Source organism: Schistocerca gregaria, chromosome 2 (genome assembly GCF_023897955.1).
Source record: "Schistocerca gregaria isolate iqSchGreg1 chromosome 2, iqSchGreg1.2, whole genome shotgun sequence".
NCBI classification, from domain to species: Eukaryota; Metazoa; Arthropoda; class Insecta; order Orthoptera; family Acrididae; genus Schistocerca; species Schistocerca gregaria.
This window is the reverse complement of record NC_064921.1, coordinates 473,171,742-473,199,041: the sequence shown is the minus strand read 5'-3', so window position 1 is coordinate 473,199,041 and position 27,300 is coordinate 473,171,742. Positions and strand designations below refer to the sequence as shown.

The 27,300-nt window shown below is 42.7% G+C and overlaps 1 protein-coding gene across 1 annotated transcript in view; it reads left to right on the top strand.

The window, feature by feature from the left end:
• The window catches only part of LOC126326481 (peroxisome biogenesis factor 1-like), a 392,188-nt gene extending 382,427 nt beyond the window's left edge, over nt 1-9,761 (top strand). Inside the window, exon 19 of the mRNA XM_049995644.1 lies at nt 8,023-9,761. Within this exon, the coding sequence (XP_049851601.1) occupies nt 8,023-8,110 (88 nt within the window). The 3' untranslated portion in view covers nt 8,111-9,761. The remainder of the gene's footprint in view (nt 1-8,022) is intronic.
• The last annotated feature ends 17,539 nt before the right edge of the window (nt 9,762-27,300 follow it).

The window sequence follows — 27,300 nt, the reverse complement described above, 5'->3', positions numbered from 1 at the left end:
CATAAGCATTTCCAGTCAGTGATGAGTTCATTTGGACCAGTGGATCCAGTTCATTCCTTGTAAACGCAGCCCACACCTTTATGGAGCCACCACAATATTGCACAGTGCCTTGTTGACAACTTGGGTCCATTGCTTCGCGGGGTCTGCGCCACACTCGAACCTTACCATCAGCTCTTATCAACTGAAATCGGGACTAATCTGACCGGGCTAAGGTTTTCCAGTCGTCTAGCGTCCACCGATATGGTCTCAAGCCCAGGAGAGGCGCTGCAGGTGATGTCGTGCTGTTGGCAAAGTCACTCTCGTCAGTCGTCTGCTGCCATAGCCCATTAACGCCAAACTTTGTCACACAGTCCTAACAGAAACGTTCGTCGTAAGTCCCACATTGATTTCTGCGGTTATTTCACGCAGTGTTGCTTGTCTGTTAGCACTGACAACACCATGCAAGCGCCGCTGCCGTCGATCGTTAAGTGCTTCGTTAGTGGTGAATGTCTGAAATTTGGTATTCTCGGCACACTGTTGAGCTCAGAATTATTTCACGCAGTGTTGCTTGTCTGTTAGCACTGACAACTCCATGCAAGCGCCGCTGCCGTCGATCGTTAAGTGCGTCGTTAGTGGTGAATGTCTGAAATTTGGTATTCTCGGCCCACTGTTGAGCTCAGAATATTGCATTCCACGACGATTTTCGAAATGGAGTGTCCCACGCATCTAGCTCCAACTTCTGTTCCACATTCAAAGTCTGTTAAATTCCGTCATGCGGCTCTAATTACGTCGGAAACCTTTTCACGTGAATCACCTGAGTACAGATGGCAGCTCCACCAATGCCCTGCGCTTTTATAGGTTGTGTACACGATACTGCCGCCATCTGTGTATATGCATATCGTTGTCCCATGAGTTTTGTCACCCCAGTGTATATGCTACAATCAGGCACTGCGAGTTTATTTTACTCGCTGAGCTAGAAAATTTTTTTTGAATATAGGATATTTGCTGCGTAAAGAATGAGGTGGTTATAGAAATCTGCTCATGTCCGGGAAGGTAGATCGTGGCTGACTAGAGCAGATGCAAGTGTCTGGAAAGGGCAGTTCAGTCCCGTTTTGAAGAGGGGAGTGCCTGTAACTGTGGACTCATTTGCTGTCAAGATGTTGAGGAACACTTAAAGACCCCGCGTTGTCGCCTTTCTGGATTTTGCAAGCACTCTGTCACTCTGTGACAGTAAAATTCGATGCCCACCGTGTTTCCGACGCATAGTGAAATTGCTAAAACCCGCAATAGTAACGTACTTCTGACATCACTGTCTTACATTCCCAGGAAGATGGATTGTCTTTAAGTCTCTGTATCAGCTCAAATTTCCCAGATTTTCGCGTCATAGTTATTTCGGGAGAGTCATGTGGATGGAAATAATATGTTGCCTGAACCTAGCTGGAAAGTACAGTATTGGAATATTTTAACAGTAAACCACTCTGCGGTGCTCCCTAAAACTCTTGTAGTGTCTGTCACTGGAGTTTGATTAGCATCTCCGTTAGAGTCTGGCGCTTACTACACAGAACCTCTCTTCTTTGTATCTTTCGTGTGTCGTTTGTCGTTCGCTCTTCGTAATGGTCTCCGACTGACGAGTAATACTGAAGAATCTGTAGAATCATGGTTTTGTAAGCTGCTTCTGTTATAGCCGAATGCTTTCTTTAGGACTTTCCGTTGAATCTGTCTGGCGTCTACCTTTCTTACCATTGGTTATATGTTTCCGGTTCGCTTTATGCCGCTCTTATGGTCATTACTGTTTCCAGTGGTTTAGCGTTATCGAGCAGTAATAGTTCTTTCTGCTTATTTTTGAGCAATACTTAACTATTATTGTGCTCTTATGGATATTCAGACTGCATTGGAGGCTTAATAGCAAATAGACATTAGTACACTGGGAACGGAAATAAATTGTCGGGTTTAAAAATAGCTTCGGGAGTTCTGCCAAAGAACAGTTACAAGACCGTCGCTATGTCAGTTACCTGGTGGATAGCGTCAGAAGTTGCTTAGCTCTCTTGTGTAAAGGGCAATAACAGCGCCCAAAAGTTGTGCATAATTCCAGGAAGACCTAATGAGGCCGGCCGCGGTGACCAAGCGGTTCTAAGCGCTTCAATCCGGAACCGCGCAACTGCTACGGCGCAGGTTTGAATCCTGCCTCGGCCATGGATGTGTGTGATGTCCTTAGTTTAGTTAGGTTTAAGTAGTTCTAAGTTCTAGGGGACTGATGACCTCAGATGTTAAGTCCCATAGTGGTCAGAGCCATTTGAACCAGGCTTAAGTCCTATAGTGGTCAGAGCCATTTGAACCAGACCTAATGAGGAGCCACGGCGAGTGCGCGGACTAGCAGCTGACTGTCAACATAAGAGAAATGAAAGCACATTGTGCATAAATAAAGGGGATGCCTCATTCCTATGTCATTGCACTATTGAACTTAGTTCACTGGAAACTGTTAACAGCTGTAAAACATCTACGGAAATGTGTCTGGTACGGTTTACGTGGGCCCTCCAAATAAAACTCTTTAATATTAATTATTTTCCAAAACATTGATGGAGATAGTCAGCGATCAAAATAGAATATTTCAATTAGTTATAAAATAGACTAGTTAGAAAAGGAACTTTTATTAGTAGATGTCCAGTTTCGATCATCACATGATCCGTTTCAGACCTTCAAAACTGTAATATGACGCAGGATATAAAATAGAGGAACACACAAAAGAACGTAAAACTATCAAAAATTACAAAACATAAATATACCCATGTTAGTTATATCTGCATGTCAGCTTTAATCAATCAGGTATAAGTCAAAAGAATTATGTGCAAAACGATGTACGTATTAGTAAAATGACATAATTACTTAGAATAATTTTATAGCAAAGAAGAAACAGGTTGTTAATACAGCTATTGTCAAATAAATATACTAAATGCCTTGAAAAGGAAACCAATAAGCATCGCATTCGTTGCATATAGGCTGCCCTCCTGGGACATGCAAGGAAAATACTTACAGTGCTGTTGGTTTCGATGGACCCCTACCAAATAGGACTAACAGCGGATATTGAACGTATACAGAGAAGGGCGGCACGAATGGTCACAGGTTTGTTTAATCCGTGGAACAGTGTCACATAGATACTAAAGGAACTGAACTGGAAGACTGTTGTAGGTAGGCATAAACTATGCCGAAAGTCTATTAATAAAGTTTCATGGACCGGCTTTAAATGGTGACTCTAGGAATATACTACAATCCCGTACGTATCGCTCACGTATGGATCGTGAGCATAAGATAAGAATAATTACTGCACGTACAAACACATTCAATCATTCTTCCCGCGCTCAGTTCGTGAATGGAACAGGAAGAAACTCTAATAACTGATGCAAAGGGACGTACCCTCTGCCATGCACTTCATGGTGGTTTGCAGAGCTTAAATGTAGATGTAGCTGTAGATATGGAGATGGAGGACGGCGTTTCCGATCTGCAGGAGCACGGCGATTTTCAGAGAGATGGCTGCGAGTATCGATAGGTGATGTCCAACAGACGACATTGCGTTGATGTTGGTTACTATGGAATTGGCAGACGCTGATCTCGGTTGGTTTCCATTAAAACGGGTACAAACTTCGACAAACAAATCTTGGTGGAGAAAGCTCCATAGATGCAGTCCCAGGATATAAATAAGCGGTGTCCATTAATAAACATATCGATGAATTGTAAATAGTTGTTGGTCGTAATATGATAGCAAATAATAACAAAAGTGGTATGAGAGGCTTGCAATATAAAGGACTCGCCCATATTTCTACAATATATATAATGAGATAACTACTGAAAAAGAAACACTGTCAAAAATTCCTTACTGATGCCCAAGTTTCAGTCGGAGGAGGAGGAGATTACTGTTTAACATCCCGTCGACAACGAGGTGCTTAGAGACGGTGCAAAAGCTCGGATTAGGGAAAGGTGGGGAAGCAAATCGGCCGTGCCCTTTCAAAGGAACCATCCCAGCATTTGCTTGAAGTGATCTAGGGAAATCAAGGAAAACCTAATCAGGATGGCCTGACGCGGGTTTGAACCGCCATTCTCATGAATGCGAATCCAGTGTGCTAATCACTGCGCATGTTCGCCCGGTGTTTCAATTGGAGCAAATTCCCCCTCATGCTTTACCCGCCACATTTTCTCTTGTGTTTACTTAAGAACATCCACGAAGAAAGTAGCTTACAAAACCCTCGTTCAACCGAATCTTGAATACTGCTAATTAGGCTGGAAGCCCTACTGCTTCGGATTAAGAGATTAATAGAGAATTCGTCCCAGATTCGTTCAGTCAGTGTAACAGCGTCTCGGAGATGGTGAACGAAATCTGTTGGCAGAAGCTGCAAGTGATGCAGTGTGGTTCGGGAAGAGAGTACCCTATAAAATTGTGTGAGAGCACATTTTCCTACCCGCCACTTTATCTCTTGCGATTCGTAGGAACATCAACGAAGAAAGTACCTTACAAAATTCTCATTCAAGAGAATCTTGAATACTGCTCGCCAGCCTAAAACCCCTACCACTTCAGATTAACAGATTGATAGGGAATTCGTCCCATATTCGTCCAGTCAGTGTAACAGCGTCACGGAGGTGGTCAGTCATATCTGGTAGCAGAAGCTACAAGGGAAGCATGCATCATGAAGAGACCTTAGAAACCTTAAAAAATACCTTTAAAACTGTGTGAGAGCTCGTGTTCGAGGGATAGTCAAGCAACATATTGCTTCCTCCCGCATATAGCTCACGAAATAATCATGACAATGAAATCAGAGAAATTTGAAACTCATACAGAGCACTACCAACAGTCATTTTTCTACAGACCATTCGTGAATGGAACAGATGGTAGGAGTGCCTTACGACACCCACCACATACCGTAGAATGAATTGCGGAGTATAAACATACAGTAGGTGTAGGTACGGAGACACGTCCATGTACATCACGACTAGTCCGCCGCTACTAGGAAACGCGACCCGTCGTACGAAACTAGCTTGACCTGCTCCCCATAAGCCTGTTGAGAACATGGCTGAAGCCTTGATGAAATGGTGGTTCCGAAGCTCTGTACCCTTAAGAGTTAGGCGCATAAGAAAAGCTTCTGGCTGGGTGCGGTTATATAAACGCCAAATATGGAGAAACACTTAGTCCTTGCGTAAGGCCCAAGTTCGTCGTAAAGCTGTAATAAGTACTGTCACGGACAAATAACTTGAGCCAAGTTTGCAGCGTAGGTGATCAACAGAATGACCACCGGCGCGTGTCTGGTAAAGAACACTAGACTGACTTGGTGTTGCTGTGAAGGCAACTTTCTCCTGTTCCGAAGACTATGGGATCGCGCTAGCCACGTTGACATGGTGAAGGGAGGTGTGTTCCAGCCCGTTTCTGTGTACTCACTCGGTGCCTGCTGAGAGTATGTGGCGCTATGGGAGTGAGTACATAGCATTTTGGGAGTGAGTACATAGTCTCTCTCTCTGAGTCAATGGCTACAGCTGCCATCACTTAGCAGCTCACAGTCATTTCTCGTACGCTTTATGTGCCACCTATCTCCGGCGAACACACGAGCTGAGACTGATCCCTGAAAACAGTGGCCGCTAACACCGGTTCATCTCGTTCACTTACGTATAAGGAGGCAGTGTCACGTGCCTGCTAACCCTGTTCCTCAGTGGGGCGTGTCTGTAAGTACACTATGTGCTCAACAGTATCCGGATACCTGGCTGAAAATAACTTACAAGTTCCTGGCGACCTCCATCGGTATTGCTGGAATTCAATATTGTGTTGGCCCACTCTTAGCCTTGATGACAGCTTCCATTCTCGCAGACATACGCTCAATCAGGTGCCGGAAGGTTTCTTGGGGAATGGCAGCCCATTTTTCACGGAGTGCTGCGCTGAAGGAAGGTATCGATGTTGGTCGGTGAGGCCTGGCACGAAGTCGGCGTTCCAAAACATCCCAAAGGTGTTCTGTAGGATTCAGGTCAGGACTCTGTGCAGGCCCGTCCATTACTTGCATGTTATTGTCGCGTTGTCGTGTAACCACTCCGCCACAGGCCGTGTATTATGAACAAGTGCTCTATCGTGTTGAAAGATGCAGTCACCATCCCCGAATTGATCTTCAACTGTGGGAAGCAAGTAGGTACTTAAAACATCAATGTAGGCCTGTGCTGTGATACTGCCACGCAAAACAACAAGGGGTCCATGAGAAACACGACAACATCGTAACACCACCGCCTCCAAATGTTACTGTTGGCACTATACACGCTGGCAGATGACGTTCATCGGGCATTCGCCATACCCACATCCCGCCATCGGATAGCCACGTTGTGTACCGTGATTCGTCACCCCACACAGCGTTTTTCCTCAGTTGAATCGTCCAATGTTTATGCTCCTTACACCGAGCGAGGCGTCGTTTGGCATTTACCGGCGTGATGTGTGGCTTATGAGCAGCCACTCGACCTTGAAATCCAAGTTCTATCACCTCGCGCCTAACTGTCATAGTACTTGCAGTGGATACTGATGCAGTTTGGAATTCGTGTGTGATTGTCTGGATAGGTGTCTGCCTATTGCACATTACGATCCTCTTTAACTGTTGGCGGTCTGTGTTAATCAACAGACGTGGTCGACCTGTACGCTTTTGTGCTGTACGTGTCCCTTGGCGTTTCCACTTAACTATCACATCGGAAACCGTGGATCTAGGGATGTTTAGGAGTGTGGAAATCTCGCCTATAGACATATGACACAAGTGACACCCAGTCACCTGACCACGTTCGATGTCGGTGAGTTCAAACGGTTCAGATGCCTCTTAGCACTATGGGACTTAACATCTGAGGTCATCAGTCCCCTAGACTTAGAACTACTTAAACCTAACTAGCCTAAGGCCATCACACACATCCATGCCCGAGGCATGATTCGAACCTGCGACCGTAGCAGCAGTGCGGTTCTCCGTGAGTTCCGCGGGGCGCCCCATTCTGTTCGCTCACGATGTCTAATGTCTACTGATGTCGCTGATACGGATTTTCTGTGGAAAATTTGCTTAATTTTTGCTGTATTATGTTAAATATGTACAACGTTAGCTCAGTTGTATGTAGACCAAGTATGTAAGAATTTCTTGTTGTGTACTCAGGGCCGGTTCTAGAATATTTTTCGGCACAAGCGACTTGCCATTTGGCTCCCGCCCTCTAACCCTTTTTCCGTTGTACATTCTCACCCGGTAAATTTCCGCTACTATAGACGATAAGCACAGTATACAAATCTTGCATTTGGGTGCCAGGGCTGCCTTACGCGGCCGCTACTGATTGCGATATAGCCTGTATAGAGAACTTACAGCTGTGGCGCCCCTGCCATTCGTCTCAGCTCGAAGAGCGGCAGCATATGTCGCTTGGGCCTAAAACCGGCCCTGTCTGTACTAAAATTTCCTTTTGTTTTTCACTTTCAGAGAGTCCTTTTACTCACAGCAAATGTCCATTGCAACGGGTTTAAAGAGTATAAGAGAGTCTTTGTGAATATTTAGTTCACGTTGTTTTTTTACAGACTCGATGCTGGATGCTATGACTCTGCACTTTGTTTTGTAAATGCTTCTAGTGATTGAGAGTTGTGCGCTGAAGCTCTAACCGAAAATTATCCCTTATTTCGCATTTTTGGTGTTTCTTTCACTGCCTTCCTGTCGCAACGGGGCCTTTCAGTTTTGAATGTTAGCGCTGCACTGCGTACTGTGCAGCGTGTCTTACGAACTTGTGCTACTGAGCCATCATACACTACCTGGGCGCAATTTACTTTTCGAATACGAAAGCACGTGGCATTGGGCCCAAGTAACATTTCTTCCCTTTCAGTTGGAAACTCCAGATGTTCTATTTAGGTAGTCATAGTTCAACCAGTAATACCAATGTAGTCTGTGTATATTGTCGTATCTAATTCCACAGACCATTCACCTTCAAAGTTTCAATGTATTTCTATACTGGTATTTTGAACCACTTGTAAACTAATAGTATGAAAGGTATTAAATGTTATTTCGTATGTTGCAGCTACCAGAAGTTCGAGAAGTCCCGTAGCGGCAGCCTGAAGAACAAATCCAAGGTGGAGAGGATGGTCCAAAGAGCGACACTGGCGTGAAACTTTTCATTCTGGACGCTGAGGCATTATTATATTCGCATTGTACTTTAAAAGAGTTACAAAGTTCCGTTTAGTTCCAGCTAAGTTCGGTACAAACAGTGAGGTCGTAAGTTGCGCTTCAAAAAAGGCAAACCAAGCTGAATACGTCCTTCATACATTTTTTCCTCTTCTTGGACATGCATCTGTAGCTTACATTCTAAATGCTCCCGTCAACTGAAGAATCTGAACCTAAGTTCCCGGTACTCCATAATAAGACTGAATATATGAAGAGTAATTTGTTGTGGCTTATGTAAGTGAAAGACTTCATCAATCTTAAGATTAGGCCAGTCCGTAGCAATATTTTCGAGATGATCAAACACATTTTAGGAGGAAAAAACTTGCTCTCTTTTGCAAATCCCATCTTCCTTATGTACGAAGGATGTGGCTAACAAGTTTGCTGTTTACGGGGGACTGTTCATGCGTCACCTTCGCTTCCTCTGTGCTGTACCTCCATTCCATTTAGACACTAACTCAACTAACGTTTCATTTCAAATGGAGAATAAGTTTACGTGCATGTTTCTTGCTCGTAACACAATTTGTTTCTGCTTAATAAGTCCCTGTTTTCAATTGACGTATTCACCTAGAATGTCAGAATATCGCTTTCGGCTCCTATTAACAATCAATGCCTCAGGCCGGTTATTTAAGTCAATCGTGGGGAATTTACTTAAGAGATTGGGAAGTTAGTGCTTTCCAGTAACGATGCTCACATTTACCAAAAAATTCTTATATTTTTGTTAGCAGCTTTATTTCTGGGTATCCTTATTTTCTTTGAATTTATCATATACTTTGGGGCGTAGTGAAACTACTTGTATCTATTTTCTTTTTAATTCTATATTGATTGGGTATTTTAACACTAGATGGTTCTTAATTTTTTTATACGTTCAACATGGTGGTATTACAGTTTTGATGCATTACAACTCTTATTTCAAAGCAAACTGTGCAACCATGAACTTTTTTTTGTTCCGTAGAAGGCGATTCTGTCGCATTTTGATCCATGACAACTGAATCTCAGGTATGTTTCTTAGCAACGCAGCAGACATCATTTCTTCCATTTCATCTTTGGTGTCAGACCGTTAAATTCAGATCCACAGCATTTGCTCAGTAAAGATAAGACTGTTTCCCAGATAGTACAAATGTTTTACCAAGTTGGTTTACGACAAGGATGTGCAGTTAACGAGAACAGTAAAAGTATAGTACCTTAATCTCCGTTTCCTCACTCCCCTCGACAACGGGAAAAAATATATATATTTTCCACCTGTTGCACCAGGCAGAACAATAGGTGATCGCGTTTGCCGGAATATTGACCGGATTGACAAAGGATATTATTTTCGATGTGAATTGTCATTAGCCGTTATTAGGTGTTTGTGTCTGACCAGTTAGATACAATGGACGGTGATTGCGAGCGAGCAAGAGGGTCGGAGGTCTGTAGCGTCATTGTGCGGACGCTGTGTTAAGGGACCGCAACGGTGGGAGTGAACGGCTCGCTTTTCTGTGGACTGGCGAGACCTTACGGAGGTTAATACTCTATATATAGCAGTTCAAATGTTATTTTTTATAAGTACAAATGGGTTTTATACTTGTTAAATGAATAAATAAATGTTGCATGCGTATTACCTGTGTCTGTCTTTTTCCTGTGTTCTACTTCTGAGTGATCATATTACATAGCCATAACCACAGGCGTCTGTTTAACAGCTGTCAAGAGCATTGCGTGGTTGCGCAGTGAGTGCTAAAGCAGATTTACTGAAGTTCATACGCATCTAAAAGTATACAAAATGTTTTTTTTTTTTCGAAGTAAAATGTTCATGGACGATTTCCATTTTGCAGATCTTCGGGTATCTCACTAGAGAGATGAAATGCCCTCCCTTGAACAACTCTGGACGCAGTACATTGATCTTGTCAACGGAAAAGTGTGTTTTTGAGCTTTAAAAAATCCAGTCTTTTACTATCAGGTCGAGAAATTTTCACGTAGCCCTCGTATTTCATGACGATATAAAAAGACAAAAATACTGCGTGCAAAATCAAAGATCATACATCGCTACTAATATGAGCGTAGTAGAAACGCTTTTACTAACATTGTAAGCGGAATCCTTGTACTAAAAGAAGGAAAAAACTGTTATACAAACACATACACTGGTCGAATCATTTACGTTTGTGGAAGAGTAGTCCCTTTCAAAACGGACGGAGTCAAATGGTTTCACTGGCCTCTGCCTGAGGTTGATTATCCCTGAGGACTGCGGTCGGAAGAACAGGGTGCCATAGAACTGGGTTTGCCCTATCTTTTCGTCTGTCACGGTTGATGTCATCCAATGCATGTCGAGCAACGTGACAGAAATGTGCTGGAGCCCCGTGATGCACAAACCACATGCTTCCTTGCCGGCCGCGGTGATAGCACGGTTCTAGGCGCGCAGTCCGGAACCGTGCGACTGCTACGGTCGCAGGTTCGAATCCTGCCTCGGGCGTGGATGTGTGTGATGTCCTTAGGTTAATTAGGTTTAAGTAGTTCTAAGTTCTAGGGGACTGATGACCACAGCAGTTGAGTCCCATAGTGCTCAGTGCCATTTGAACCACATGCTTCCTTGTGTTCCCCAAGTACCTACTAAAACCTACATCCTTCTGAATCTGCTTAGTGTACTCATCTCTTGGTCTCCTTCCACTGTTTTTACCTTCCACGCTGCCCTCAAATACTAAATTGGTGATCCCTTGATGCCTTAGAACATGTCCTACCAACCGACCCCTTCTTCTAGTAAAGTTATGCCACAAATTCCTCTTTTCCTCAAGTCCATTCATTAGTTACATGATCTATCCGTCTAATCTTCAGCATTCTTTGCAAGGTACATGCTGTAAAAATAAAGTTATAAGCATGGTTGGCCGGGAGACCGCGAATGGTAAATTCAGTCGCCTAGTTGGAAAGGTTTTTCTATCCGTCGTGGAAAGTGACACCTTTCCTTCGTGAAGTGTGACTATTGTGTGTTTAAGTGCCCCGAGTTAGGCATAAGTATGGGTACGGGTGTATGTGTAGTGTGCTGTCATATATGTGTTGGATGATGACGAGAGAAGAGAGAGGGTGAAACCAGGTGTGATCACATAGCCTGTAGCTCCCGAATAACACTAAGGGGTAACGCCGAGCTGAACTTCCATATCCGACAGACAGATCACCATCAACGGTGTCACGTACCCTTACTTCATCAGATACAGCAGAGTGGTTTGGAATTTAATCCAGGACACTGGCACAAAGACAGATGATCATGGACTTCACGCCACAATCCGTCCCTCTGTTTGCCGTAAAAGGCAAAGTGAAAACTGCCAACAGTTTGTAGCATATCCAGGCAATTACTCAACCAAGCACTGGCCGCCCCCGACGTTGCTTATCCTTTGTGTTCTGACGAGAATCAGTGTTTTGAACGAGGTAAGGCCGTTGTGTCCTGTAGCAACTATGAAACAATGTTCAGTATAAAATCCGTGTCCACAGTTCTTGTGAGGTGCGGTGGGATAACATTGGACTGTCGCCTAAAATTCCAGGCCACTCATTAAACAGCTGTTGATGCCTAGATTAAATTGTCCTATCATTGTATTGATTGAGCAAAAAAAAAAAGGGTGGGCGTAAATGAGTGTGCAGAAGCAAGCGGATACCATTTTGAACATTTGCTATGAGCTTCTGACTTGAAAACCTAGTAAAATATTCTTTAACAAAACGAAGGACTTTCGGCCTTTATTTATGTCCGCTTTTGTCTGAGGAATCCGCCAGCCAAGTTTATATTTGTGCTGCATCCAGCATAAAGACGTGCACATTTCGGATTTAAACGAAGAAAGGCTTTCCTGCAATATCAGACCAGCTGGCCGCTGGAACAGAAAGTCTGAGGTCTGGTAGCGGTCAAAGAACAAAAAATATTTGTAAGAAGATTTCAATTATGTGAAAGAAAATGAAAAATGTCTTTCCCTAAGTATCAGAACTAGTTCTACGACTAATTTGCTTAACTTTTAATAACAAAATTTAAGAGCTGAAAGATGGTTTAGCTTTGGGAAATTAACTGTCCAGTTTCTTATTAGTATCCAGGGAAGAGTGTGTGAAGGGAGATTTTTAAAACTGAGATAACTCCTCTCTCTGAGTGCCTTTAGTTCATTTATGTGGAGGTCACGTTCAAAGCCCTCTCTTTTTTTGGTCTCGAAGAGACCCTTTCATGATGTCTTACAGAAGGCAGAGAGAGATAGAGAGGGAAAATCGTTCAAGTTCTCACATGGTGTGTCGTCTTTTAGAATTACGGGAGTGTATATTGCAAGGCCTGCCTAGACGCACATTACTTAATGATACACACTTATTTTACCATGATGGGAAAATTAGTGATATATGGCCTTACATAGAAATGAACTGCCAGTCTTTCTTCCGTTGTAAAATTCAAGAACGGAGTAGGAAGACAGTGAAATGATACTGGAACTCTACGAACCCTTTGACACATGCCTTATGCAGAGTTGCGGTCCTACTAAAGTGGATGAAGAGTTTGGTTCAAATTTCTGTTCTGCTTTGGAGAATTAGGGTGACATTGATTTCCCCAAACCACTTGAGGCAAACGGTTAAATGGAAAATGCATCTGTAATCAAACCGACAGCAGTTTCCATTCACACTTCCTAGCAAATGCGATGTGCTCCATCTGTAATAACTTGATATTGCCAGTACTTACCACTCTGCCATTCCTTCCTTGGCTACCTACTCTGAACTGCGTTGTTTTTGTTGTTGTTGTTGTTGTTGTTGTTGTTGTTGTCTTCAGTCTGAAGATTGGACCGATACAGGTCTCCGAATAGGCTGTTATGCACAAGTCTCTCCATCTCTGGATAGCTATTGCAACCTACATCCACTTTACTGTAGTCAAGTCTTGGGCACCCACTGCAATTTTCGCCATTACACTTCGTTCCATTATCAAATTAACTAATTCTTGATGTGACAGAATGTGTTCCATCAACATTTTTCTTTTAATAAGTTATCTAATCGTTCTGTCTAATATTCGGCATTCTTCTGTAACACCATAAACTTGTTTTCTACTCTTGTCTGTTCGGTTTATCATCTTCAAGCCGTAATTCATGTGAGAAACTGCGCTATGGGTGTCCGATCCCAGACTCCTACAGTCTACAGGAGAGAGCCAGGTGGAATGCGGTGATCAGGACCTACTTAGGCTTGAGAGCGCGTAGAAAACATCGTTGATAATAACGCATTTGTTAGGCGGTAATATAGGATCGTTTTCCAGAGCACCGTGCCTCAACCCGGCCGGCGGAACAGCGCCTCGTCGGCAGCGGAATGTTGGCATGGGCTCTACTGGCATTACCGCCAGTGCGGCGAAGAGTTCGGTATCAGCTATTGCGTCACGGGGGTCATCGGCCTGTGGGCTCCAGCTACCTCAGGCTTTATGTGTCGATCTCCAAAGTTCTCTCGTTGATATCGAAGATTTGCACTTAGGAGTCTCGTCTCAGGTCCAACTGAAGTAGTCACTGACTCGCAGGAGTCGGCTCTCAGCCCCTTTTAAACAAACAGGAGCCGGCGGTGTTGGTATCTGCCACAAGAACTGGATGAGTAGCAGCAGTGCCTCCCTCCACCCCCTCTCGAAGGCGGATGACGGACAGCATCCAAGTCATGCATATCAAGCCTCCAGCCAGGCCTGCAGGGTGATGGCGGCTTCCGCGCCTCATCAGCGTCGCCTCGGCAGTTGGAAGGACCAGTATCCTTCCAGCTGGACTCATGGTTCTAGAGATGACCGAAGAAAGCTACCTAAACTGAGAATCTACCTCCATAACCTCCCTTCTCACTGGATAGCTACAGCGATACAAGGGCTGATGCTATACATTGTACAGTTGGCAGTCAGCACTCGACAATCAGACGTTTCTTAATAAGCGTACGGTACTTATGTTGCCACTTCCTATGTGCTCTGCTGTGGTGACTTCAGACTTTCGCAACTTCATGTTTCATAGGCTCTTTTCTGCTGTTACGGCACCTGAATAGTTATTGTTGCGTCGTACCTAGCCTTCCTTACCACTTTCTGCTTTGTCATTAGTATGGCGGTATTTCTCGGTTTCCATGATGTTATTATGCTTTACTTGCGGACCTGGGCGCTCGATCGTTCCGCCTTACGGCGATGGCTTCTGCGTCTGCTGCAGCTCGCCCAGCATTTCCTCCCCCTAGCTGGCAGTCTCCTGGTCATTGAGACATGCGGTCCGGCTCTGGGAGCTGGGGTGGCAGGACATGGACGAATTTTTTGTTCCCGCCGCGGATACTGTCCTGGGATATATCTCCTTCAGAATATTCGTCTCGAATTTTTCGGTTTGGAGTACCTGTAATAACCTCATCCTGCATATCTCGCATCAGTAGTTACACATTATCCAATTTAGTTATTCTTCCACCATTATACAGCTAAATTACATGATTTTCAACAGTTGATATACCGACGCTATGACGTAGCTCTTTGCAGAAATAATTCCTTACAAACACAATTATTCATATACTTATAGTTTCGCCTATTAGTTTTAAATTTAATTGCTTACTACGTCTGAGGCTTATTTACAAAGCAATCATGGGCGTCTGATGCACAGGTAAATCTGAGCGTGCACTGACTTTCGTTTAAAACAGTAGTAGACTGCACAAATCACAATCGGAACGGCTACAGCTCTGGTAGATGTCACCATTATAGTTGTAATACTATGATGTTGTCTATCGCGGTATTCCTGCATGTGTTCAGCTGTAATTCTCATTTTTTGCGTTGCTACAAGTTCGTCTAGTGAGTGCGGATTGTATGGATTCCGACTATTATTTAGGAACGATAAGTTTTGGTTACACATTAAAAATGGCCGCCGAGTGAGATCACAGGTATTTTCTTCGTCCGCTAAAAGGCCTTATTTAAGAAGAAATAGCGTCAAATTCAAATGTTCTTTGTTTCATAAACTTGCTGTAGTGTCCGTTCTTGAAGCACAACTGAATATTTGCGTCCCAGCAGAGGTTGTTCTTGAAAACAAAATTCGTGTTATCTTAAATACCGGTAATCGCGATATAACCCGAAATTTTGCGCGCCAAACACAAAAAATTCTATAATGAGATTTTCGCTCTGTAGCGGAATGTGCGCTAATATGAAACTTCCTGGCAGATTAAAACTGTGTGCCGGACCGAGACTCGAACTCAAGTCATTGCCTTTCGCGGGCAAGTGCTCTGCCACCTAAGCTGGTACAACTCTACCACCTAAGTTGGTAGAGCTGTTGCCCGCGAAAGACAAAGGTCTCGAATTCGAGTCTCGGTCCGGAACACAGTTTTAATCTGCCAGGAAGTTTCATTTCACAAAAAATTCTTTTCAGGTTTTCTTGACAGTGCAAAATTCGTTAAAAAAGACAGCTGCTAGTTTCATCAGTGTCTATTGTGGCAATAAAAGTGTAATTAAACGTTTCTAAATCGTATTTAACTAACACATTTCGTATTGTTAACTAGTTAGCGGGTTAGGTTGGGTTGTTTGGGGGAAGAGGCCAAACAACGAGGTCATCGGTCTCATCGGATTAGGGAAGGACGGGGAAGGAAGTCGGTCGTGCCCTTTCAAAGAAGCCATCCTGTCATTTGCGTGGAGCGATTTAGGGAAATCACGGAAAACCTAAATCACGATGGCCGGACGCGGGATTGAACCATCGTCCTCCCGTCCAGTGTGCTAACCATTGCGCCACCTCGCTTGGTACTAGTTAGACAGTTGCGATATAGGCCTAAATTTTCCAAGTTATAAACGTTTAAAAACCTGACCAAACACGCTTGATACGCAAATCCTCTAAAAGCAAAGTAATTATTAATTCATTCTTCTGTCACTGTATCTCTAAATCAGTACAAAAAGAACAACAACGCAGATAAGACCTTCGTGTCGTTTTTTGTTTCATACAGCCAATCTCGCGTCGTTGACAAATTTAAAACATTCTTTAACGTCAATTATTCTTCCGAAACTGACCATGAGTGAGAAATGTGGGAGCTGTTGTAGGGTAATGAGTAGAGGGATTTGTAACCAATCTTGTAGGAAATATTTCACTGGGCGGGGGGATGCAGTGGGGAGAATGTTGGGAGAACAGAAAAGGCTCTCTCCTGGACTACAGGGTTTGCAGTAGGAACATATTGATTGGGAACAGGAAAGGAAAATCTGTGCCTTTCAGGCACAGTTGGAGGAAGCAAGGAAGGAACTGATAAGGATCAAGAGAGAGAGAGGAGAAGAGGGTCGTTGGGAACTGGCATCTGGTAGGAGGATAGGAAGAAAGAGGACGCGATCTGACAGTTCTATCATCAACACCAAAACAGGTTTCCACCACTGCCAGAATTAAGTGGAGAAGAGTCTCAGGTAGAATGAGGAGTACAAAATGTGCAGCACACTTCAACCAAGGTCAAGAAAACTAGGAATGTGCAAAGTGTTAGGAAGAAGAAAATGCTGTTAGGTAGTAGCCATGAGCGAGATATATGCATCCAGTTACAGGAAACTTTAGGGGCAGCGTACCAGGCCAGTAGTATTCAAGCCAAATGAAGGGCTAAGTCATGTGATAGAGGACTTTGAGTCTTTACGAAAGGATTTCACAAAAGAGGACCATGTAGTGTTAGTGGGTGGGGTGGAAAACGGTTTGGACAGGGGTGGGGCATATTACATAGGTGGTGACCTGGACAAGATAACTTTCCTGACTCATGGCACCAATGTACACTTTGTTGAGCTGTTCTGGCGTCATGATTGTCCACATCTTGATGGAGCTGTGAGGTGAATCAATGTGGGGTTAGGGACGGCTCTGAGGGCAGCGAACTCTGCTCATGTTTCTCTGGTGCCTGTCGGGACTCTCAACAAATGGGGTTTCACTAGGCATGGCCTACACCTAAACAGGACTGGGAAGGGAAGATTGGTACAGCTGATTCATGAAAGTATAGGGGCGGGGTGGGGGGGAAGAATCTCGGGCCACATATGGTCAAATACCTGTTGTCATGGGTAGGAAAAGTAAGTCTTTATTTGATAAATGCAGACAACAGGTTGCCCTGCCTAAAGAATATCTCCAGCACTTTACAATTTATTGAAACAATCACTCACAAGACAAACAATTGGAAAGAGTAACATTTGGCATTTCACAGACTTAACAATCCTCCATCAAAGCATGCAATCAATAAAAAATAAAATACAACTAATAGAAGTTGAGCTGCAATCTTTGAACTGAACAGTAGTTTGTGTTACTAAGCATTGGTGTAGAGAGACAGAAAAGGAACACAGTTCAAATCACGACATGACCTCAGTACAGCAAGTGAAGACAAACACTTTGAAATATCAGCTATTGAATTAACAGGGCTTGATATCACCAAGAAATTAATCATTTTATATGTGTATAGATCTCCCAGTGGTAGTGTGCGCCCTTTTTTCAATACATTAACAGAAGTTCTAGATAAAGTGTCAAGTACAGAGGTCAACATAATTCTGTGTAGGGACATTAACATCAACACTAATATCATAAATAAATCCAGAAGTACCCTCATAAATATCCTTCAAAGTTTTGCCATGTCCCTATTGGTCAATAGTGCAATAAGGGTTACTACAAGGGCTGCATCACTTTTTGACCATGTGACCACAAATATGAACAGGGAAAATGTTATGTAGTTGTAGAAGATCTCGGACTATCAGACAATCTCTGTCAAATAACAACAGTAAATTCAGGCATCGAATCATTCCCTGAACTACAAGCCTACAAACAACCTCTATGGAAAATCAAAATAAAAGATTTTTAAAAGGATCTAGCAAAGCAAAGCTGAGATGAAGTGTATAAAGAAACCAATGTGAATATGAAATTCTCTAAATTCTCCATATTAATTAAATTGAACTTTGAAAAGGCATTTCCAAAATTATGCTTGCCTGTATCAACATCTCAAAAAACAGATGGCTAACACCAGGTATTAAGAAGTCCTCCCAAACACTTCAATTCCTCAGTTACATAAAAAAGAGTCACAATGATCCAGAATTCTTAAATTTTTATCATAGATACAAAAAGATCTATCGGTAGGTGCTGACTACTGCAAAAAAAGCCATTTATTGACAAAATAATATATAATGCAGAGAATAAAGGCAAAGCAGTCTGGGATGTTATAAAAAAGGAAATTTGGAAAGTCAAAGAAACGCAGAATAACATAGTGCTAAGGGAGGTGGATAAGGTTATAAAGGACCCACAGCTCTTGGCAAACTATGTAAATGATCATTTTTCAGATATTGTAGATAAGTTATAGCAAAAATTCCCCAAAACAAATATAACACCAGTAAATAACGTTGCACTAAATACAATGATGTTACTGCCAATCACAGGGAATGAAGTCAATAAAACTGTTCAAAAATAAAAAAAAATCAGTAGGCTTAGATGAAGTACCAGAGTGTGTACTGAAACAATGCATTAAGATTATACAAGGCCCCTTAACAAATAAAATAAATGTATCCTTCACATCAGGGACGTTTCCAGAGCGGTTAAAACAGGACCGATGGCCCTAGCAGTCTGGTCCCATCAATCCCACAACCAGTTAAAACTGGCAAGAGTAGTTAGTACCTTTGCTTAAGAAAGGTAATGTAGAAGACATAGAAAATACCTGGCCCATTTTCCTGCTGTCACCATTCTCAAAATAATGGAAGCAATTATGAAGGACAGATTAACGAATTACCAGAATAAATAAATCTTTTATGCAAATCACAGATTGGTTTATGCAGTAGCAAAAAATATGGAGTCAGCAATAGTAGAATTCACAAAGGTTGTACCTGATGCTGTTGACAAAGATGAGTGTGTCACGCGCATGTTTTTGGATCTTCCTAAGGCCTTTGATACAAGATAACTCCTTGGAGAGAAAGCAAATGAAGCTCTCAAGGAAGTTTACGATTGGTCAATAAGCAATAAAGTGACATTGAACATAAAGAAAACTAATGCCACGAATTTCAGTTTGAAGAGGGGAAAATGACAGTGTTAAATTAAATGTAAATGGCACCTGTATTGACTGTGTAACAATTGCAGAATTTCTAGGAATGAATATTGATTCTTAGTTGAAGTGGTGTGAACACACAAAGGTACTTGCAAACAGAATGCCATCAGCATGTTATGTCCTTAGGACCCTATCATCAGTGTGTAACATGCAGTGTCTTTTAGTTACATACTACTCATATGTACATCCAGTTCTTACCTATGGCATTCTTTTTCGGGGAACAAATGCTCAAAAAATGAATACAGTTTTCAAACTTCAGAAAAAAGCCATACGAATCATAACCAGAAATGGTAGTCGAGCTCATTGTAAAGGTCTGTTCAAAACACTGGGGATTTTAACTGCTCAGTGTGAATACATTTACCAGTCAGTTGCACACAGCAAAAATAACATTGGTAATTACTGCACAAACAGTTCTGTCCATGACCATGGAACAAGAGCTAGACTCAACTTACATTTGCTGAGAGAAAGTAAACATAAAACTCAAAACAGCATTTTCTACCATTGAATGAAACTCTACAATAAATTACTAAAAGAGATAAAAGAAGTTGCAGAAATACACTTATTTAAAAAGGCAGCTGAAATGTACCTGTTATGCAATACATTTTGTACATTGAAGGATTGCTTAGATAAAACAGAGTAGGGGTTTGGTAAAAAAATGTTATACAAATAAATAATAATGATGATTACAAAACATCCACATTCCACATAACAGCTTCACACTAAGTTTTTTCCTTCTTTTTTTCCTTTTCTAGAAAAACTTACCCCCAAGCTATACATTGCACAATACTAACACCCCTTCCTCTTTCTGAGCTCAACATCTCACTCATTATAGAGGGATGCTGTCTCAGTTTTTCAGGTTATGGGAAGTTGTGGTACAGAAAATGGCCGAGAGATCACCAGTGTGTGTGTGTGTGTGTGTGTGTAGTGAGTGAAGTGTTATAAAACAATGTGTGTATAGTTTGTGCAGTGGCTGATAGTGAGATATGAGTGAACAGTGTGGCATTACATTATTTAATAAATTATTTGTAAAAAAGGTATTGTATACCAGGAGTAAATCTAATGATTGTCTCTAACTAGAAGTTTATAAATGTATGCATATACGTGTTATCTTATTTTAAATTGCTCTGAACTTGTAAATACTTTGACATGTCCTATATCCTTGTAAAAAGGGATTTACGGATGAATAAAGATACTACTCATACTACTAGGCTGCACCTCTAGCGGCTTCACAGGCCAGTACAACATAGATTGTTCTCACTTAAGTGTCGTCATACAGTGATCATAGCTGGTAGACGAAATGTGGTACCTGGTAAGTAGTAAGTTGTACCATTTATTATTATTATTCCACTAGCTCATAATTCCACTCTATTCATAACTCTTGATTTCCCGTGTTCGTAACAGTTTGCTACGATTACTTGTGGTGAGAAAACTGAGTAGACCCAGTGGCTGTCTACTCTATGAAATGTGGATATGTTGTTAATACTTCCCTTTGACATTCAACTGCTTCGGCTTTTTCCAGGAATAACTGGACCTCGCATGCCTGTACGATGGTCTATATTATCCTACTTGGGCAGATCATAACACTTTCGCTCTGGCATCTTAGTAGGTCTTCCAATGACATTAGAGCATACCAGTCTCATATGATTAATACATCTTTGGTTCGTTCGATATACGGGCAGAGGGAAATGAATCTTTCTCACCATCTCTCCCTCCCTCTCAGAAGGCGAGAATACCTCGACAAAACTATACCCCGTGACAAACACAACACTTATCGATCCCTTGACATTGAGAAATAAAATAAACCCTTTAAAATAAACTATAAATAGAACAAAATAATATTGTATGACTTCCTAATAATCTACACAGGAACAAACGAAGTGTAATATAGAACAACAACAATCTCATATCTTACCTCTCGATTTAGCTTAAAGCTGTTAGGCTTTTAGACATACTCTGGTCACAAGTCATCTGTTTCTTCTTTGTTCCACGAGGTTTCACATCTGTACTGCAGATGCTGGTGCTACCTATGGCAATGCATCGACTGCTCCGAAAATGTCTTCGTTGGCATCTGTATTTTAACATTGACAGGTTACATCATTTCCACTATTTCATAAGGTCCATGGTATCAGATGAGGAATTTTTTCTTTTCTTTTAGTGTATGTGGATTCGCCACTAATATCCATTGCCTAGCCCTGTATTGTGATAATCTCCCAGCGTGTTGTCGTATCTGCTCTTCTCGTTCTAAGATTCTGTAATTACAGCGTCTGGAATGCTAATTGTGGGCAACCAATTACTTATCAACGCTCGAGCAAATGTACTCCTTTTGGGTCAGAAACTGCAGCCATTGCTATATAACGCGAGAAATCCTCAATTATAGTAAATATGTATTCATTTCCTGTTGGCGTTTTATTAGGAAATAGGAAATTTGTGGTAAGATCCTATGGGACCAAGCTGCTGAGGTCGTCGGTTCCTAAGCTTACACACTACTTAATCTAACGTAAACTAACTGATGCTTAGGACAAAACACACACACCTATGCCCGAGGGACTCGAACCTCCGACAGCGGGAGCCGCGCGAATCGTGACAAGGCGCCCTAGACCAAGCGGCTAATCCGCGCGGCTGTTTTATTAGATGTGCCTAAAATGTTCACCCCAAGCATTTCAAATGATTTAGATGCTTCCGATAGATGTTGTTATGGAATCGGTCGGTGGTTAAGATCAGCTCCTTGCGCACAAGGTATGTATTCATGACATATCGGTCGACATCTCGTTTTCTAGTTCTCCACCAAAATGTTTTGGCAATTCATCTATCAGCTGCCGTTTGCCCACCATGACCTGACAACGTATGGTCATGTGCTAGTGCCAAGGCTTCGTTCCGGAAAGCTGCAGGCACTACCACTCGTAATCTGCACTTTGTTGTTGTCTGCGGCAAGCTGTTGTGCTTCACGAAGTGAGGTTGCAACTTGAATTGTTGACAGTCAACATCGGCAGCTGAGCATTTTGCCATTCAAAAACGCTCCTCTCCAGTGTTTTTAGAACTGCAATTTTTCTACTCCGACTAATGGCATTAGCATGCTTTTTCCCTGGCTTGTGTATTATCTTGTAATCAAATTCACTCAAATGGAATGCCCACCTTGTTAAAATTCTGCAAGGATCCTTCAATCTTAATAACCGTTTGAGAGCAGCGTGATCCGTCACTATGGCTTTTAGCCATATAAATAACAGCAGAAGTACGTAATACCATAGGTTACTGCTAGCATCTCCTTCTCAGCCGTGGAACAATTTTGCTCTGCTTTGTTCAACTGTCGGGATGCATAAGCTGCAGGATGCTCTTTACCATCTATATTCTGTCCTAGGACAACTCCAGAGTCGTTTTACTTGCATCATGAAATAGAATAAATTCTTTTCAAAATCTAGGAATATCAAAACTGGATTCAGTACCAGTGCTCGCTTGAAAGTATCGAAAGCCGTCTGACATTGGGCAGACCATTCAAATTTTGTACGTTTCTGTAACAAACCATTCAAAGGTGCGGCAATTTCAGCAAAGTCCTTTACGAATCGATGATATTAATTACAGAGGCCGATAAAACTCTGCAACTGTTTAACTGTCTTCGGTGACGAAACTGCTGAAGCCAAATGTGGATCTGTTCTCACACCTTCCTTGCTAATTATACTGATCAGCCAGAACGTTATGACCACCTACTTAACAGTCTATCTATCCACCTTTGGCACAGATAACAGCGGCGGTGCATCATGGCATGGAAGCAATGAGACCTAGGTAGGTGTCTGGAGGGAGATGGGACCACATCTGCTCATACTTCACCTAATTCCCATAAATTCTGGGAATGGGTGATGAGGTCTGACGCCACATTCAATCACATCCCAGCTGTGTTTGACTGGGTTCAGATCTGGCGAGTTGGTGGACAGCACATCAATTGGATCTCGCCACTGTGTTCCTCGGACCACTTCATCACACCCCTGGCCTTGTGACATGGCACATTATCATGATGAAAAATGCCACTGCCGTCGGAAACATGATCGTCATGAAGGATGTACGTAGTCTGCAAGCAGTGTACGAAACTCCTTTGCAGCTGTGGCGCTTTTCATGAGCTCCACTGGCCCCTTGGATGCCCAAGTGAATGTTCCCCTGAGCAGAATGGAACCACTGCCAGGTTGTCTCCCTTGGTAGACGACGGATTTGCACCCTCCCATCGGCATGACGGATTCGCTCCCTTCCATCGGCATAATGAAGTATGTACTGGGATTCATCATACCAAGCAATTCTCTGCCACTGTGCCAACTTCCGGTTCCGGTAGTTACATGCCCGTTTCAGTTGCATTTGCCAGTGTCGTGGTGTTAATATTGGCACATGCATGGGTCGTCGGCCACGGAGGATCATTGTTTCGTGCATTCGGTGCACTGTGTGTTCAGACACACTTGTACTGTGGCCAGGATTAAAGTCTGATGTTATTTCTACCACAGTTCGCCGCTTGTCCTGTTTTACCAGTCTGCCCAGCTAACGACGTCCTATATCTGTAATAAGGAGTAGCCGTCCAACGCCATCACATCTGAATGTGGTTTCACTTTGGCTTAGCCACGTGTTGGATACACTCACCACAGCACTCCTCGAAGACCCAACAAGTTGTGCAGTTTCCGAAATGCTTGTGCCGAGCTTCTGGGCCATCAAAATCTGCCGGCGGTCAAACTCAGATATGTTCCCCATCCTACACTTGGACAACACACTCCCTGATATTACATGCATCATGCGTGTGTCTGACTAGCAGTCATTTGTTGCCAGGTGACGCTGCTATCACCTGGACTGGTTTGTATCGATAGTGGGTAGGTGGTCGTAATGTTCTGGCTGATCATTGTGTGTGCCCAAGATAAGTACTTCTACTGATAAAAAATGACATTTATAAATGCTTAATATCAGTCATTTGTTCTGAGTCTTTTGAATAGCTCGTCCAACCATAGTAATTGTCTTCCATGTCCTTCGAAAAGACTAGTTTGTCACCTAGATAGATCAAACGTTGTTTTAATTCAGTCCCCAATAATATCTGAAAGGTGGCAGGTGCATTATTGAGTCTGAATGGCATTCAGTGATATTAGAAGTGACCCTCCTGAATGGAAATAGTTGTTTTTGGTCAATCCTCTGGCACTGTTTCTATTTGATGATATCCACTCTGTAAATCCATTGTGGAGAAATAGTTACACTGACGCATGTTATTGAAAATATCTGTTATGTTTGGTATTGTATATGCATCGATGATCGTGCGTTCATTTAGGTATAAATAGTCACAGTAAAATATGTATTTTTAATGTCGTCTGCCAACTTTTTTGGGACCAAAACAATGGGTAGCCCCAGGGACTCTCTGTAGGTCGATAAATTCTCCTATTATTGGTTGCATACATTTCGCAACTCGATTTAGGCTCTTCTACATCTACATCTACATCCATACACCGCAAGCCACCTGTCGGTGTGTAGCTGAGGGTACCTTGAGTACCTCTATCGGTTCTCCCTTCTATTCCAGTCCCGTATTGGTCGTGAAAAGAAGGATTGTCGGTATGCCTCTGTGTGGACTCTAATCTCTCTGATTTTATCCTCTTGGCCTCTTCGCGAGATATACGTAGGAGGGAGCAATATTCTGCTTGAGTCCTCGGTGAACATATATTCTCGAAACTTCAACAAAAGCCCGTACCGAGCTACTGAGCGTCTCTCCAGCAGGGTCTTCCACTGGAGTTTATCTATCATCTCCCTAACGCTTTCCCGATTACTAAATGACCCTGTAACGAAGCGCGCTGCTCTCCGTTGGATCTTCTCTATGTCTTCTTTCAACCCTATCTGGTACGGGTCTCACACTAGTGAGCAGTATTCAAGCAGTGAGCTAACAAGTGTACTGTAACTACTTCCTTTGTTTTCGGTTTGCATTTCCTTAGGATTCTTCCAATGAATCTCAGTCTGGCATCTGCTTTACCGACGGTCAACTTTATATGACCATTCCATTTTAAATCACTCCTAATGCGCACTCCCAGAAAATGTATGGAATTAACTGCTTCCAGTTGCGGACCTGCTATATTGTAGATAAATGATAAGGGATCTATCTTTCTATGTATTCGCAGCACATTACCCTTGTCTACATTGAGATTTAATTGCCATTCTCTGCACCATGCGTCAATTCGCTGCAGATCCTCCTGCATTTCAGTACAATTTTCCAATATCACAACCTCTCGATATACCACAGCATCATCCGCCAAAAGCCTCAGTGAACTTCCCAAGTCATCCACAAGGTCATTTATGTATATTGTGAATAGCAACGGTCCTACGACACTCCCCTGCGGCACACCTGAAATCATTCTTACTTCGGAAGACTTCTCTCCATTGAGAATGACATGCTGCGTTCTGTTGTCTAGGAACTCCTCAATCCAGTCACACAATTGGTCTGACAGTCTATATTTGTTCATTAAACGACTGTGGGGAACTGTATCGAATGCCTTGCGGAAGTCAAGAAACACGGCATCTACCTGGGAACCGTGTCTATGGCCCTCTGAGTCTCGTGGACGAATAGCTCGAGCTGGGTTTCACACGATCGTCTTTTTCGAAACCCATGCTGATTCCTACAGAGCAGATTTCTAGTCTCCAGAAAAGTCATTATACTCGAACGTAATACGTGTTCCAACATTCCACAACAGATCGACGTTAGAGATATCGGTCTATAGTTCTGCACATCTTTTCGACATCCCTTCTTGAAAACAAGGATGACCTGTGCCCTTTTCCAATCCTCTGGAACGCCATGCTCTTCTAGAGACCTACGGTACACCGCTGCAAGAAGGGGGGCTAGTTCCTTCGCGTAGTCTGTGTAAAATCTAGCTGGTATCCCATCATGTGCAGCGGCCTTTCCTCTTTTGAGCGATTTTAATTGTTTCTCTATCCCTCTGTCGTCTTTTTCGGTATCTACTATTTTGTCATCTGTGCGACAATCTAGAGAAGGAACTGCAGTGCAGCCTTCCTCTGTGAAACAGCTTTGGAAAAAGACATTTAGTATTTCGGCCTTTAGTCTCTCATCCTCTGTTCCAGTACCATTTTGGTCACAGAGTGTTTGGACATTTTGTTTTGATCCACCTACCGCTTTGACATAAGACCAAAATTTCTTAGGATGTTCTGCCAAGTCAGTAGATAGAAATTTACTTTAGAATTCATTGAACGCCTCTCGCATAGCCCTCCTCACATATTTCGCTTCGCATAAATTTTGTTTGTCTGCACGGCTTTGGCTATATTAATGTTTGCTGTGAAGTTCTCTTTGCTTCCGCAACAGTTTTCTAACTCGGTTGTTGTACCACGGTGGCTCTTTTCCATCTCTTACGATCTTGCTTGGCACTTACTCATCTAATGCATCATATTGTACGATGGTTTTGAACTTTGTCCACTGATCCTCAACACTATCTGTACTTGAGACAAAACTTTTGTGTTGAGCCGTCGAGTACTCTGAAATCAGCTTTTTGTCACTTTTGCTGGACACAAAAAGCTTCCTACCTTTTTTAATATTTCTATTTACGGCTGAAATCATCGATGCAGTAAACTCTTTATGATCGCTGATTCCCTGTTCTGCGTTAACTGTTTCAAATAGTTCCGGTATGTTTGTCACCAAAAGGTCTAATATGTATCGCCACGAATCGGTTCTCTGTTTAACTACTCAAGGTAGTTTTCAGATAAAGCACGTAAAAATTTCACTGGATTTTTTGTCCCTACCACCCGTTATAAACGTTTGAGTCTCCTAGTCTATATCCGGCAAATTAAAATCTCCACCCAGAACTATAACATGGTGGGGAAATCTACTTGAAATATTTTCCAAATTTTCCTTCAGATGCTCTGCCACAACAGCTGCTGAGCCAGGGGGCCCATCGTGACATCCAATTACCATGTCTGAGCCTGGTTTAACCATGACCTTCACCCAAATTATTTCACATTTCGGATCTCCGTCAATTTCCTTCGATACTATTGCACTTCTTATCGCTATAAACACGCCTCCCCCTTCACTGTCCAGCCTATCTCTGCGGTATACATTCCAACCCGAGTTTAGGATTTCATTACTGTTTACGTCTGGTTTCAGCCAACTTTCTGTTCCTAGTACTATATGGGCGTTGTGACCGTTTATTAATGAGAGCAGTTCTGGGACCTT